This window comes from Poecilia reticulata, linkage group LG8, assembly GCF_000633615.1.
Source record: "Poecilia reticulata strain Guanapo linkage group LG8, Guppy_female_1.0+MT, whole genome shotgun sequence".
In the NCBI taxonomy this organism is placed as follows: Eukaryota; Metazoa; Chordata; class Actinopteri; order Cyprinodontiformes; family Poeciliidae; genus Poecilia; species Poecilia reticulata.
In genome coordinates, this window is record NC_024338.1 from 26,510,816 (window position 1) to 26,527,283 (window position 16,468).

Below are 16,468 nucleotides of genomic sequence, written 5' to 3' on the forward strand. Positions count from 1 at the left end.
CTGATGATGCTGTGCCGGTACAGGGAGGCTTTGGAGGACTCCCAGCAAGCAGTGCGACTAGACAACAGCTTTATGAAAGTAAGCTGGACGAAATGAGACTACTGTGAAATTACTTCAGTTGCATATAACCTTAAAAAATAGTATTTTGTTGTAAACGTGAACTCTGAACATTTCCTTTTGTACTAGTATTGCAATGCATCTAACCACTTAAAAAATAAGTTCCTGCATTAGCATGCATCAACGAATTTAACACAGAATGCCTTTCATAGAATTTTCGGAGACGTTAATGTTTTTTAGACAGTTAGCTTTGCCTCTCCTGTTTGCAGGGACATCTGCGAGAGGGCAAGTGCCACCTCTCACTTGGAAATTCTATGGCAGCCAGCCGCTGTTTCCAGAAAGTTCTGGAACTGGAGCCAGATAACAGCCAAGCCCAGCAGGAGGTGAGCACGTCCTTGGCTTTAGAGTTTCACCTGACAACTTTTACATGATTATCCACCAGTAAAACATTCTGATCAGACCAGATGCRAAGAGTGGAGCTGGTTCTCACTTAGCAGTCATTGAGTTAAAGTCGAGTTATTTCCTGAAGTAGCCCTGCTCATGTCAWACTGGTTTTAAAARCAGATGGCGCAGAAAGTGACTGGTTATTGTTTTGTTGCTAATGCGAGTCTTCCACGTTGTTACTTAAGGCTAAGAATCATATTTTGCAGCTAAAGAATGCAGAGTCCATCCTTGAATATGAGAGAATGGCAGAGATTGGATTTGAAAAGAGAGACTTCAGAATGGTAAGCTTCTTCCTGGATTATTTTTAGTYCTCTATGAAACGTTTTCCAAAAGATTCATTACACACACAGTGATATATTTCTAGCAACATCTTCTGTTTATGTTGATTATCACATTTAACAGCAAATGAAAACCTTTTTTTTTTTTTTTCTTATACTGCATAAGGCCAATAAAAAATCAATTTCGAAAGTAAAGCACAGTGATGTCACRACCATTAAAGCAGGTATTAGTAGGGTGACAAGTCCTGCTGGGCAGATCAACATATCCTTAAAGCTTGTCAGCAGAAGAAAAGCAGGAAGTTCTCTAAAAGTTTCTGGGAGACGACTATTCTGACTTTTGACGTGCACAAAGACTAATGTATCATTTTGTGTGTAATTAATGTAGCTAATGAATTTGAGATGCATGTTTACAAGAAGCTGTCAGGAAAAACCAAAGAAGGTAAATGCTGTGTGTTTTCTTTTAGGTTGTGTTTTGCATGGACCGTGCCTTGGAGTGTGCGTCAGCTTGTCACAAGTTCAAGATTTTGAAGGCAGAATGTTTAGCCTTACTGGGACGATACCCAGAGGCTCAGTCTGTCGCCAGGTGAGAGATAAGAAAAAAATTCAATTTTTGTGATTTTTTTTGTTTTGTTTGTTTGTTTGGGTTTTTTTTTTAGGGAGTTACTGCAACAACGTGGAAAATCTAGATTTTTTTTTCTTGTAACTTTTTTTTTTGTTTGTTTTGCTATATTTCCTTCTGTTTCTTCACAGTGACATACTCCGAATGGACTCCACCAACGCTGACGCTCTTTACGTGCGCGGTCTCTGTCTGTATTATGAGGACTGCATTGATAAGGCTGTTCAGTTCTTCGTCCAGGCCCTGCGTATGGCTCCTGACCACGACAAGGCCMGACTCGCRTGTAGAGTGAGTAACTAAGCAGAAGATTTCTGTCAGTATTCATTATCTGTTTTAATGAAGACATTTAGCTATACAAGTGAAATTTCTTTAACCTATTTAGAGTTCAATTTTACCATCACTGTGTCTTTTATGGCTAATTTGTGGTCTTGACTTTCCAGAATGCCAAAGCGTTAAAAGCCAAGAAAGAAGAAGGGAACAAGGCCTTCAAAGACGGCAACTTTGAGGCAGCTTATGATTTGTACTCAGAGGCCCTAACAATAGACCCAAACAACATCAAGACTAATGCCAAGCTGTTCTGCAACAGAGCCACAGTTGGATCCAAGGTCAGCAACACCTGGACAATCATCAAAAAATACAGCACCTTTAAAAATGTTTATACTCCCTAAATGTTTTCACTTGTTCTATCGCTACGGCCACAAACATTAAATCTTTTGTCTCATAATTGTAAAATGAAATCTGACGTTACAAAAAGTTTTATACAGCCTCAGCTATAGTATAATGTTTAATAATCAGATTCAGACACATTTTCAGATTTGTATTTGTAAAATAAAATAAAACCTTGCATCCTGTATCCTGTAACGTGATAAAATGTGAAAAGCTTATGGATGTTTCTGTAAGTCTATGATCCTAATTCACACTCAGGTTCTGCTTCTGTTTAGTATTCATGCCATGTTCTATCAATTTGCACATTAACTAGACTTGAGTCATGGGCTTATTATCAGGCTCTTCTTTCTTTCTCTTTCTTCTGCAGCTGAAGAAACTAGAACAATCCATTGAAGACTGCACAAAGGCCATTAAGCTGGATGAGACCTACATCAAGGCCTATTTAAGGAGAGCTCAGTGGTATGTCCTCAACTTTTAACTCGGTCGTGATCAGAAGCACATGAAATATATTGCGTTTCAAATTTCTGACCTCATTACAAACTGAGTGGCAGCTTATTGCTTTATGCGGGTAAACAAGTAAGATTTTGTTTCAGCTACATGGACACAGAGCAGTATGAAGAGGGAGTGAGGGATTATGAGAAGGTCTACCAGACAGAAAAGACAAAAGGTAAGATTCTAAATGTATAACATCTAAAAAGCACAGATTGTTTGCTTATTTTATCATATGGTTAAATAAGTATGTTTGTTTTTTTTTTTTATTATTATTATTATTATTTTGTAGAACATAAACATCTCCTCAAAACGGCTCAACTGGAGTTAAAGAAAAGCAAGCGGAAAGATTACTACAAGATACTCGGAGTGGATAAGAACGCCACAGAGGAGGAGATCAAAAAAGGGTACCGCAAACGTGCACTTTTACATCACCCAGGTACTGAAAGCTAAAAAAAAAGAAAAAAATCTTTCAGGTGCAGACTACACCTTATAAGACGATGACGTCTCTTTTTTTTGTTTGTTTCAGACCGTCATAGCAGTGCTAGTACTGAGGTGCAGAAAGAAGAGGAGAAAAAGTTTAAGGAAGTGGGTGAGGCTTTCAGCGTGCTTTCAGACTCAAAGAAAAAGGCTCGCTACGACAGCGGCCAGGACCTGGAGGATGACGGCATGAACATGGGAGGTTAGTACCGGGGGGGGAGTTAACAGCGGTGAGGCCTTATAGGTGAACAGATTGAAATGAGAAGACTTAAAGCGAAGCTGTTGTTTATTGCTTTTTGTCTTCTTTTTTTTTTTCTTCCAGACTTTGATGCCAACAACATTTTCAAGGCATTCTTTGGAGGACCAGGGGGTTTTAGCTTCGAAGGTAATTGAAGAAAATCTGTTCTCCTGGCGTAAAATGTGTTTTTTGCACATCAAAATGATTTTTATGCTAAGTGCAAACTTGTTTCTGGTTGCTTATCAGCATCTGGACCAGGAAACTTCTTCTTCCAGTTTGGTTAATTKGAGGTGGTGTCTGCRTAAACAGCAACAACATCAGGACTTTTCTACAATGTCAACCCCACTACCCACCATCTGTATTTAATGACTGACTACAAGTCAGATTATTCCTGTCTATGCCATTGACTGAATGAATGCAACCCAATGACCACACGCCGTGAATGATTTGCAGCACCAAGGACACCAAGGTGACTCCGATTGATTATWCCTACTGGTTTTTGTTGTTGTTTTTTCTTCCAGAATAAAACAAACTCAAAAATCAGTAACGGCTACCAACAACGGTCCAGATAATCTGCGGAGCTTTGACGGAGAAATCGTGCGGTAATTGTGTCAGAGCTTGAAATGTCATCCTGGGAGAAAATGTTGAGATGCAACATTACGTCACAGCAAGCGGTTATTTTTGCCCATTTTTCTGCTGAGGGAGTATTCTCTATGAAACTTGGTAACTTGATCAATGTTTTCTGAGGAAAATCACTGAGCAAGCCCCATCTCCCTCTCGTTCCAAAGAACATGACAGCAGGCTGCTACAAATTCACATTAAAACCCCACTTCCTCGTCACTTTGTAGGCTATGAGGCGGCAGATGATCTCTTTTTTTTTTTTTTTTTTGAAGCAGAAAACAGCTGGAGCTCTTGACCTACACAAATGGCATGGCCAAAGCACACTAGAGAGATGACGGCGAGGACAGCAGTGGCAGCTTTGTTGCTGGCTGAGTCACCCCTCCCTTTGTCGTCACGGGTTTTATTTTTGGTGTTGCCATTCTGAGCTTGCTGCATTGTACATTTTACTGGAATGTAAAGTGTTAATTTGTGATGTTAAAGTTTTTCAGTTTTCTTTTTTATTTTCATATCTATATTTATTGTAAATTTGCTGTCAAACTGTCAGTATGAGATGAAGACACTTCTGTTTGAAAAAAGGAAACATGGAGCCTTTCTGCAAGAAGATAATTGATTTGCTAGGTTTGCATGAAGTCTGCTTAAACGGCTCATTCTGCCTTTGTTATTGGAGTTTGATCCAAGCCATCTAGTTTTGCTCAAAGCAAGATGTAATATTAAATTGCAAATGTTTTATTGTTGACTTGGACAGTCGGACTCTGWGAAATATTTGAAACCTGGCAAATTTTTGTTTCTTCCTGATTTGAAAAAAGAAGTCTCTCCTCATCTTTGCCCTCTGGAAACCAGCCTTTCTTTACCTTTGGAAAGGCATCAGCTGTATCAATAAAGTTTACCTTCTCCTAGTTTCCCCGATATTGTTTTCTTCTTTATTTTCCCATAATGATAGTTAAATGATCAAGTCAGCGAACGCTATAATCATTAAGGTTGGTGTAGCAATAAATAGGGAAAAAGGCCACCAGGGGGCGCCTTTTTCCTCACACTTGTTTGTGGTTGCTAGGATACATTTTCTTTTCACTTTCCGTTTATTGACGCCTTTACTGACTTAAAGGCGTCAAAATGGCAACCAAAAAAAAGCACTACACCGAAGAGGAAATTTTACAGAGTAAAACTTCAGCCTTAAGGGCTGACGGTGAGTGGAAGTATCGCAAAAGAAATTATAAACAAGCTCTCAACAGCTTTACTGCGGTAAGGGAAATATTGAGTCTGCTAATGCTAACTCCTCTCCTCAAGAAGTGTTTGAAAAATAACCCAGTTTTTGTGTTTGTTTAGGCCGTTGAGTTGACTCCTAAGGAGAAGAGATGCTATGTGTCTCGGTCAAAGTGTTACATTCAGTTGGGCCAGTTTAGAAATGCTCTCATGGATGCTGAAGCGTCACTCGCRGAGGACCCACTTTTTCCTGAGGTAAACTTTTGCTATAATAATCAAACATGACGTGCGTTTTCTGTATTTTTGTTCAACTTTGAAGCCTTCTTTAACCGGGTGATGTTTCTCCKCTCTCTCTTTTTCAGGGAGTGTACCAAAAAGCAGAAGCTTTATATTACTTAGGTGAATTTGAATTTGCCCTGGTTTTTTACCGCAGAGGACTAAAGCTTCGTCCACAAATGGTAGGATGGAGGCTTGGGATCAATAAGGCAGAGGAGGCAATAATCGGCTCTGTTGGCAGTGAGTGGTGACTGTTTACTTTAGTTTCTCTGGAATAATTTTAGTAAAAATATTAATTTGACTAAAATTATAAACTTCTTGAATATCTCTACTTTTCTACAGGTAGTTCCTATATCAAACCGGAAGTTATGGGAGACCTGTCATATCTTGAAGAAGAGATTAGCGTAAGGGTTTTTATTATCTCGCATTTTGTCCTGATCCTAACATATTGTGTCAACTGACCTTATTTGGTATCACTTTAGCCTCATCAGTAAAACCTTATTAATGTATATGTAATCAGTTCATCATAGTAGGATGTGCACAATACATCTGGCCTTAACTGCATCTTTGGTATGTAACACATTTTCATCCCTTGTCATTTCCAAATGATTCCTGAAGACCTTCTGCATTGTGCAACATGAAATGATCAGTTCAGTGTTGTTTTGAGAATATGCATAAATGGAAAAATCTACCCTGTTATTTGTTACTAATATCTTAATATTTAGGGTTCCAAGCCCGCGGGAACGGATGGCCAATGTAAAGCATGGCCGTTCACCTGCACCCAGCGGAGCAACACAAGAAACAATGTGCAAAAGTTGTTTGTCTGGAATATTTTTCACCGGAGAGCCATAAAAATTGCATTAGCCAAAACCAGTCTCGCCCCCTATGATYAACTCTGAGCCAAATAAAATCTAGCACAATGCTCGTATTAAATTGCCCGTAATTTTGAAGCCATAAAAAAATGCCACAATTTCCTTTGTGCCACCAACTACAAACRCAATATTGACAATGTTTAGCTATTTTTTCAACAACTAGCTAGAYATTGACTAKCTAGTTTTTTTCAACATCCACCTCCAGGATATATCAACTTGCAAATCTCTAATCACTAATATCTATCTTCCAAAATCCTTTGACAATCTAGAATTGCCCGACCTGGCTAGGGACCTTGCAGTCGGGCAAGGAACCCATAACTGATTGCAGTTCTAGTTTTCGGTTGTTTCTGTTGCAAACACATGACTCTCAACATTATTTTCTTATTTTCTAGTGTCTAATTTGTCCAACAGCCTTCCCTATACTAATAGAAGTCAGTTCTTTTAGATGGGAATGGTGTGAGACTTTTGTGTTATCTGTGCTTAAACTAATTTTCCTACCTTTTTGTTTTTCAATAAATGGCTGGTAAAGAGGAAGAAGCCGATTGCTGTTGTTAAAAATCTGACAAAAAAAGATAGGCCTCCAGTGGCCATGAAGTATGAGAGGACCACCAGACATCTACTGGGAGGGTTTTACGAACACAAGGGATTTCTAGAGAAGCTTCTGAAAGATGAAGGTGCAAMTCTGCCTACCTACTATCATTTGCATTTGTCTACTTGTTATTTTATGGAGAAGTCAGTCCTTTGTTGGCCCACATGTAGCACTTTCTTCCACTTTTATATTTTCTTCACATTGAATTTCATTTATGTTTCACCTTTTAACGACATTCTTTTAAAGCTTTTGTACAATCCTACTCAGATTTGACTAAGGGAGTGACGAAGAATGGAGAACGAATGGGAGACCTCCTTAAGAACTGCATCACGTCTCTCAATCACTGTGCTGACTTCTGGAGCCAAGAGAAACCGATTTCCCCCAAAGAGACGAGCCGTCAGCCCAAACCGCCCAAACCGAGCTTAAACACTCGRAAGGCTCGGTATCTCATAAAGAGCTTTGACGAGATCACTCGTTGTACGATATACTTCTTGTTCAACCGGTAGCTCACCATCGTGTTTCTTTTTTGTATGTGTGTAAAATTATTTTGGTTTTCATCTGTCATTCCAGCTCTGGCTGCAGGGAATGTAAAAGCCAGTCTTTCCAAGACAGAAGACGTAATCAAGACAGTTCAAGGATTGACAGATAAAGACTGCCCTATTAAAGATGAGATAATGTGCTTTCTGCATAGTTGCATGGGAAATGCTTTTTTTGACTTGGGAGACCTTGATAAAGCAATGGAGTATCACGAGAACGACCTGAATTTGTCTAGACTGTGGTGAGAAGCTGAAGAACCAAACAATTTGAGTTAACACAGCTTTTTTTTCTTTTTTTTTGAAAGACTCCAATTGTGTATTCATCTTTCTTATTATACACAGCGATGTTCCAGATGCAACATCCAGGGCTCTGGCCAACATAGGTTGCATCTATGCCGAAATTAAACAGTTTGCAAAAGCCATAGAGTTGTAAGTATAGAACACATTGCACACTGTGCTTCTAAAAACATCTAAATTCAGTTTCTTCTGCATTTCTTTTTGTCATGATTCAGCTGGGAAGAGAGGATTCCTTATATTCACGAAGGTTTGGAGAATACCTGGATGCTGCATGAGATCGGCTGTTGTTATCTAGAGCTCAATAATCCAGAAAAAGCCAAAGGCTACGGTCTACGTTCCATTGCTGTGGCTGAGGAAATGTTTGACGACATGTGGCAGTTAAGAGCCACCGTTTTGGTYGGACAGTCTGAATGTAATTCCGKTTTTTTGTTTAATATTTTGAGTATTTCGAGTAATTTCCAGATTCGAGGACTTTTTTTTTTAAACTAATAAAAGCGCTAATGCTGTCGATTTAATCCTTGCGTGATGGTTTAAAGCGATGTCACATTGTGTTCTTTCTTTTTTTCTGCTGTTTTAGTGAAACTGGGAAACTTAGAATCATCTGTATCTTTCTTTGAGAAAGCTTTGAACTTTGCTGAACTTGAGAATGATGTCATGGCACTGAATGCGATCCAAAAGGTTTCTTTTGTCAACTTATGTTTTCTGTCTTAATTTTATTTAAAAGCATTTTTTTTTTATCTCTGACTAGACAACTGTTTTCCTTTTAGGCACTTGATGACACAAAGGAACAGCTACAAAAACAGCAACATCCCTCACAAAATGAGGAAAATGAAGAGGAGAGTGAAGAGGAGGAGGAGGAGCAGGAGGAGGTGGAGGATGCCAGTGAGAAACCAGAGACCCTAGAATGAGGAAAGTGTGGTGATTATTGAACTGTTCTGGTCATGTTGGGAATATAGGGCTCACAATCCTGTCATCAATAATAAAGCTTCGTCAAGCACTGTATTCGGTGAGGATATCAGACTGGACACTGAGCATCGTTCCTGATTGAGAAGTGCTCAAAAGGTTAATTTGACCCCCAGCTCATTGGGATTTATAGGGAAGTTCTCCTTATATTAATTTCTTTTTGTGTAACATCTCTGTAAAGTATTGGAGATTATTGTCTAAATAGAAATGTCTGGGAGACTGATGCTATTCTTTTCATCATTTGTATTTTAAGTGACTTGGTTTGTTCTAGGTTTCCTTTTTGCTCCATGAACATTAGGAAAAGATAAAAATAGTTTATAAGAAGTATATTTTTCCCTTTTTTTCCCATATTTTTGGTCTTGAGTAGATAGAGCCAGGCTGAATGGTTCACTGCTTGTGCCAGCTTTCCCCTCTGCTTTGAGATACCAATGGTGTAATTTACATAAATTAGACTAGAAATGCTTCTTATTGCCTCTCACTAGGGGAATTCAGTTGTACTGGCATCAAAGTGACAGGGAAATGGAAGCATTGAGATACATATGTCAAATTAATAACACGGTAGCCTGATTCTATGATATGTACAAACTCATTAAAGAACTTTACAAACTACATTTGTGCAACAATGACAGACTACTAAACAAGAATATGGAAAAGTGTGCAAATAATTGTAGGAATGTTTGTAGAATCTCTACAGCTGCTGGGAGAAAGGATCTGTGATAAAACTTATTTTAATAAAATAAAAGTTTCTGAGTTTATTGACTCATGTAACATAGGCATAAAAAACAAAGATAATACACAACAAATAAAAATAAACTTATAAAAAAAAAAACTTGCACAACATGTTTCCACAAAAGCAACTGGTAGCACAGTGCACTGACAAAAGAATAGAAATTACACACTAAGTTGAAATACTTCACTTTTTTGTTAACATTGTGTTATACAACCAAACCTAAATACAGAGCTCAATACAGAAACGGCCTTGTATGTATCCAGAATAACTGTCCTTTGTGTCAGCGAGATAGACTTATAAGAAGAGCTGTATTTTACATCTTTAGCTTTGCATATGAGATAACAGCATTTATATTACTGACAACTGCTGTATAAACTGCTGTATAAATGACAGAGAGTACTACAGACTAGCAGAAACAGTGTATAAGATGCACAAGAACGCACAAATTTTAAAATGTATCAAAATAAAACTCATTTGTGATTAGTTGTATTCTGCTGGATTTCTTTTTAAACACGTTTTAAGAGAAGTTACGGTAAGCTAAAAACCAAATACTCAACTAAAAGAGAACTACGATGGAAAGTATTTTGTTCTGATTGACCTAGTTCTAAAGAGCTACTTTATTCAGTAATTCAGTCCAAAAGAGGAAACTCATGCAGGTTCAGGTTTTTTTGTTTTTCTTCTTGGAATTTGAATTCTACATACAGAAATGTTGACCCACTGAAAGGCATTTCCATGTACTGTACAGTCTGTGCAGTCTTGGTTAGAGCTTGTTTTGCATGAATTACTGCATCGATGTGGTTGAAGTTACATCAGCCTCTCCACAAAAAGGACACATTTACCATTTCCTGGTACATGGTTGCCCAAAGAGAAAACTTTGAAAAACACAGTGGACCAAAACCAGCAAATTATATGATTCCCAAATCACCAATGAATGTGGAAACTTCCGACAGGACCTCAAGCCATGTGTGCCTCACCACTCTTTTTCCAGGGTTAGGGACTCAAAATAAAATGCAAAATTAACTTTCATCTGAAAAGACAACTTTGGATCTCTCAGCAACAGCCCTTCCCTTTTCAGATGCTTCTTACAGGTAACAGCTGTAGACCGTCCTGGATACCTCTGAGTAATGGCTCTTAAATCAGACTGCAACCACCATCTCTTTCATATTCTTGAGCTGGCTTTGTTTTTTTCTGCCACTTTGTTTTCTTCCTCTCAACATACTAATAATATTCTGAGACTCTGTCAAGTCCTTTGGTTGGCTACCTTTGGCATGGACAACCCAACCAGCAATTTTCCCTGTGATTATGCAAAGTGTACCGTTTCTGTATTAAAACTCTTTTTTTTAATGGTTAATTTTGTCAATTATATTTTATTACCTCAAAAAAAATGTGTGTGGTGAAGTTATATTTTTCTCATATTACCGAAATGCACAACATGTTCTTTAAATTATAATTTAGACTGCGGATTAAACTAACCCCAGTAAAATGATCATGGATGGATAAAATTCACTGTTCTTCCGGTCCAGAGGGGCGTGGCCAAGGACACGCCCATTTGCGCGTTCCCGGGAGTTTCCGTTTCTTTCTCTTTTTTTCCCCCCCTTGAAGAGACGAGCGTGTTCGTGTCAGGGTCCAACGCTGCCGTGTCATTGTGCTCAGAAGGGGGAAACGCGTGGTCAGCACTACAGTTGGCTTCACTGCAGCGTTTCTGGTAAGCTGGCATGTTAGCTAAAATATCCGCAGTTTATGTTTTTAAAAAGAAAAGGAAAAAAAAGCCACTTCTTTTTTTTTTTTTTGTAGAAATGTTTAGATACAACAGTTTGACTTATCGTCGGTTTACTGTTAAAATATGGTGCTGGTGATGTTCCAGGCAGATTAATGAAGAGGTGGGGTGGGTGGGGGGGTTAAACTGTTTTTGTCTGGCGTGCTAATGTGAGGGTGCACGCCACTCCCCGTCTGCCTGACCAAAACGTGTTCCTTAAAGCTTTTTAAGTCTACAACCTACCAGTTTTGACTGTTTAAATAAGCATTTAACTTCATTTTGATGCCGTCTCCGACATTTAATATTAAAAACGACAATGCTTTATGCTCAAAACAGATGTGTGGTTTGGTTTACAGTTTAAACAAAAGGGTAACTTTAGCCATTTCTGCTACTCTACCGAAAAAAAAAAAAACTGCATCGTTCTGTATTTGTCTTCAATTTAGTCGTTTGTTCGTTTTGGGGGAAAACCTGGGGATTGACGTTAGGCAATTGCTTTGTTGTTGCATTCACTTCAGTTTAACTCTTCCTCTTTCTGGTTGCCTCAATACAGTTTACCATATACTTTCCATTGGCGTCGTAAAGCTAAACTCGGCTAAAGCTGTCCAGTTTGTTTTAATTAATGCCACGTTTCTTTAATTAGCCATTGTCTGTTCGCTGGTAAGGTTTCAGGCAGCCTACGTTTCTGTGCAAACTCGGTAGGCATTCTTTCTTTCTCTGAACCGTTCAGCTAAGGACTTACTGACTTGCATAAATGTAAATATAAATTTGAATAACTAATTTGGTGCTTTCAGTTCTCCCGCATGCGAAACTGAACCGAAAAAGGCCACAATAAAGCAAAACTTAGCTTTGAGGTTGTATTGAAGTGTGTATGAAATATTATTCTACATAATTGCACGGCCTCTCAAGGTTTGAATTATAAAAGCTATTTATCTGTATTACTTCACTAAAACTCTGATACTGAGTAACTTCCTGTTTTACCAATGAATTTACTTGCAGAACTAACATTATAACCATATTCAGTTACTTTGTCATTTAGGTCGTTTCCTTGATTATCCCTACATGAATGAATTTCATTTCCAAATGTTGTGTAAACCTAAATGCTTTGATTTTATTTATGTCTTTAAGGTACCTGGTTGTTTGCAAAACCAATCATGGATACAGACAAAAGAGAGGTTTTAGATGTGCCAGCAACTCAAAATCAAGAGGAGATGGTAATGGAACAAGAAGCAATGGTGCAACCCACAGAGCCTGAGAATCCACCAGCTGCTGTGGAGGTAGTTGACCAGCTGGTGGTGAAAAGCCAAGAATCAGAAAAGCCAGTTGTGGTAGAAAATGTGACGCAGGAAAATAAAGAAGGCAACATGGAAAAGCCAGAAGAGGAGTCGGTGCCCCGTGCAGCGGCACCAGTAGAATCAGCTGAGTCATCGGTAAAGGTCTCTGACCCAGCTGCAGTTTTAGAACAGCAACCTGTGCAAGAGAATATTGCAGAGCCTGTGCAAGTCCATCTGGCAGAGACCACCCCTGGACCAGAGCCAGAGAAACCAGCAGAATCTCTACCACAACAGAAAACTGTACCCGAACCAGCTGTGGAGAAGCCAATTGAAACCCAGACACCCAGCAAAGAGACGGAACCAGAACAAGCAAAGACTGAGGATGAAATGCCCACCGCAGTGGAGACAAAGATGGAAAAAGAAGCAATTGCCGAAACGGTTGTGGTGACTGAAGCTTCACCTGAGAAGTTGGCAGAGGCAGCAGCAGCAGCAATGGAGAAAGTGCAATTGGGCGAAAGTGGGGAACCTGCCCCGACCCAGAAGGAATCTGGCAAGTCTGAATCTGCTATTCCTGAGGAACTGACGGTAGAAGCTGAAGCTGTTAAATCTGTGCAGAAAGAACCAGAGCCTCAAAAGGAAGAAGATCCTGTTCCTGCTCCCAACTCGCTTTCTTTTGCCCTCCTGGAACACGAGGAAACGAAAGATGCCCTACGAATTTCTCGCACGCTTATTGTCCTCAGGGGCCTTCCTGGAAGCGGCAAAAGCTTTTTGGCACGCGCCATAGCAGACGCCTACAAAGACCAGTGTTCCGTGTTCTGTGCTGATGACCACAACATAAAGCCTGAAAATCCCTCTGCTGAAGGGTACAAAGCTCTGGATGATGCTGTAGTGGCTCGCTGCTGTGACGGGGCGGCGTCCTCTGTGCTGATCGTGGTGGATGATACCAACCACACCCACGATCGGCTCGCCCGCCTGGGAGAGATTGCAGAAGAACACAATCTTGTCGCCATCTTCTTGGAGCCGCAAACCGAATGGAGCAGAGACTTGAGTCAGCTGAAAAAGAAGACTGGCCGTGGACTAGAGGAGGCCCACCTGGATGCAATGAAGGGTCCACTCAATGAAACATCCCTTCCTCTTTATTTCGGCTGGTTTCTTTTCTCCTCAGTACAGGACAAGGTCGGGTGCACAGCAATGGACTTCTTGAAAACATTGGACACCCTGGAAGGCTTCAAAAACCACATTGCTGACTGTGAGTGTCAGGAAAACTGGCTTTAAGATGATTATTTTTGGTGTTTTTATTTTTTTTAATTTTAAATAAAATTGTTTTTTTCTGAATTTCAGTCACAGAACAACCTGAGAAGGAGGTGGATCTGGAGCAGTACTTTGAGACCAAGGGGATCCTCCACTGCACTACAAAGTTCTGCGACTATGGGAAAGCAGACGGTGCGAGCGAGTATGCAAAGAATCCAGTAAGAAACAACTTTTAACTCCATATAACTGCGAGAAATATTTGTGTTTGGCGTTAATCTTGTGCTACTTTCCTTGCGAATGCTCCAGGTGGTTAAGAAGTGCTACGGCTCTGTGTTCGAGCTGTCGCTGACGGCTCTCTTCGTCACCCCTCGCACCGTTGGTGCCAGAGTGTGCCTCACCGATGAGCAGCTCAAGCTTTGGCCAGCGGATACAGAAAAGGAGTCGGAGGCAGATGTTCCCGGATCCGCGGCACTGCCTGTCGGAAGCCGTGCCCACATTACGCTGGGTTGTGCGAAGGATGTGGAGCCGGTTCAAACGGGCTTAGATCTGCTCCAAATCCTAACCCTGCCTACAGGCGAGGTGGTCGAAGAGATGGAGCTCGGCTCGCTGCGATACTACGGTGAAGGAAGGTGGATGCTCGACCTCAGAGAGCCAATTTGTGCTGCGGCTTGCTTCTCCAGCTTCTACGGACGCAAGGAGCAGGAGGAGCAGCAGCAGTCGCCTAAAAGAGAACCAGAAAAGAAAAAGGCGAAGAAGTGTGCTATTCTGTAGATGGAAACGGTTGTCAGGGGGTGTGGCTTGTGAATTAAAACTTAGGCTTACTTTGTGAAAGATTGGTGTTTGTTTTTGTGCAGCATTTAGGGCTTCAGTTGTAGCCACCCTAAATCCACAAATGATGTGCCTTTATAATGTTGATTTGCACCCACAACCCAAGATGCCTTAGATGGAGTTAGGCATGTTATTGGTTCAGTATTTTTTTTTTTTTTCATCACACTGTCCTGTTAGCTGCAGTTTCTCCTAGGATAGCCTCCTTCCACAGCCCCACAGTGTATTTAAAAACCTAGGCTTTCTTCTACATAGGCCAATGTTCACACTAGATACTGATTGCATGCATCGCTGGTTTGTTTTCCATAAATTACTGGATTAATGTGCTAAACATAGCTCTGTTTCCTTTGCTGTAGTTTCATAATTCTACAGTATGTGTGTTTGTGCAGCTTAGGAAGTAATGGTGATTAGCTTCTGGACCAAAGTTGCATATTAAGTGTTGGATTCAATGTCAGTTGTAGAGAGTCTTCCTTGTAAATCTCTGGCCTGTGCTAGCCTTCAGAGGGAGAATGCTGATAAAGTTGGCTTTTTTTTTTTTTTTTTTTCAGCAGCTTGCATTTGTTGCTTATGAAATGCTGTGAATCTAAGCCAATGTTTTGCAATCTTTTCTACTGCGCAATCCTCTTTTGAAGAGTACTTCCATGTCCTGCTCTTTGGTTTGTAGGCTGTAACTGTAATTTTCCTAAAGTCCTACTTTGTGTAGCTCTTATGAATCACTATTTTTGCACTTGTTTTGTACACTCAATAAAGAGAAACATGCTTTGCTGTAACAGTCTGAGTGCAGTTAATGGATTTTTATCCCTCACAGACTGGACACTTTTACCAGCAGATGAAAATGTACTTTATGCACTTGCAGTTGAAAGTATAAGCCAGCAGATGGCACTAATAAATCATGGGAAAGAAGCTGGAAGGATTTCTGTTCGAGAAGCTTATACAATATGAAAATATTTTGGGTGCGAGATGTTTTACGTATATTTCCAACTTGCTGCTTCAGAGTTTTATTTATTTTTGTATGAGTCCTTCAGTTTTACCTGTGATGCTACAAGCGCTTAGGTCAATTCTAGGCCAAGGATGTGTCCTACAATACGCTATTGACTTCAGACTGCAATTGCGAAAATTGTAAACGCTTATGAACGGAGGTACTGAACAGCAATTTGAAATTTTGGAAATTGTAAAAATACTGATTAAAATTTAGGCGTTTACAGTAACTTTAATGAAGGAACCAAAAGCAAAGTCAAACTTGAATTACTTCAAAATGGAAAAAAAATTAAATTGATTAATTTGTAAAAAATAAAATTCCAATGCAATACATTGAGTATAATTATTTAGCCTAGAAATAAATTTGGAGAGAAATGTGTATGTAAAATATGTATTCCCACCTAAAAAAAAAATCTCAATTTTACATCAGAAAGCTTAAAAATAACTTGTTATGGCATCCAGGTGGTTCTGATGCAGACAGCTAATGAATCCTAAATTTCAATTTCTCTGAAAATTAAGCCCTATAAAGCCATTTAAAATATAATATTGCCATGGCCTGTTCAGCATACCTTTATCAGCCTCAATAAAGACAAGCAAATTCTGAAAAATGTGCATAGGGAAAGAATCTCAGCTGCTTGAGGTTCAGTGTAGCTTCCACAGGGATTACATGAGGAGCTGTCGGGATATTTTTAATTTGTATTAAATACGAGCCAAAATGAGTCTGAATTTAAATGCTTGAAATGCATCTCTTTGTGTAAGGAATCTATTTCCAATAAGCTTCACATTTTGAACCGAATTACTGAAATTAAAGAAGTTTTCGATAATATTCCAGTTTATTGAAAGACACAAGTTATCAGTTGCGCAATCAAACAATACAAATGTATCGAATCCTAAGATTAAAAACGAAACAAGTGCTTTTATACCTCTTGGTTTTCACGTCATCGACATTTATTTCATGTAAAAGCTCCAACTAAAATATTTGCCTTGCTATAAAATTTCCTACAGTATTTGAATGCAACAACACAGGCTGGTGGG

At 39.5% G+C, this 16,468-nt stretch overlaps 3 protein-coding genes across 3 annotated transcripts; all 3 read left to right on the forward strand.

Moving 5' to 3' along the window:
• The first annotated feature begins 3 nt into the window (after positions 1-3).
• Positions 4-4,795, forward strand: dnajc7 (DnaJ (Hsp40) homolog, subfamily C, member 7). Its single transcript, XM_008417068.1, has 12 exons — positions 4-78; positions 327-440; positions 708-782; positions 1,244-1,362; positions 1,530-1,683; positions 1,836-2,000; positions 2,429-2,520; positions 2,655-2,728; positions 2,843-2,989; positions 3,080-3,232; positions 3,353-3,415; positions 3,515-4,795. Exons 1-12 carry the CDS (start codon positions 4-6, stop codon positions 3,550-3,552), a joined length of 1,269 nt encoding a protein of 422 aa, XP_008415290.1. The 3' UTR covers positions 3,553-4,795.
• A 153-nt stretch (positions 4,796-4,948) lies between these two features.
• On the forward strand, positions 4,949-9,230 carry odad4 (outer dynein arm docking complex subunit 4). Its single transcript, XM_008417069.2, has 11 exons — positions 4,949-5,128; positions 5,213-5,344; positions 5,452-5,605; positions 5,708-5,769; positions 6,767-6,911; positions 7,094-7,303; positions 7,397-7,604; positions 7,705-7,791; positions 7,875-8,071; positions 8,237-8,337; positions 8,427-9,230. Exons 1-11 carry the CDS (start codon positions 5,000-5,002, stop codon positions 8,565-8,567), a joined length of 1,566 nt encoding a protein of 521 aa, XP_008415291.1. The 5' UTR covers positions 4,949-4,999; the 3' UTR covers positions 8,568-9,230.
• A 1,709-nt stretch (positions 9,231-10,939) lies between these two features.
• On the forward strand, positions 10,940-15,225 carry cnp (2'',3''-cyclic nucleotide 3'' phosphodiesterase). Its single transcript, XM_008417071.2, has 4 exons — positions 10,940-11,057; positions 12,234-13,628; positions 13,721-13,848; positions 13,937-15,225. The coding sequence occupies exons 2-4, from the start codon at positions 12,260-12,262 to the stop codon at positions 14,399-14,401; spliced, it is 1,962 nt and encodes a 653-aa protein (XP_008415293.1). The 5' UTR covers positions 10,940-11,057; positions 12,234-12,259; the 3' UTR covers positions 14,402-15,225.
• The last annotated feature ends 1,243 nt before the right edge of the window (positions 15,226-16,468 follow it).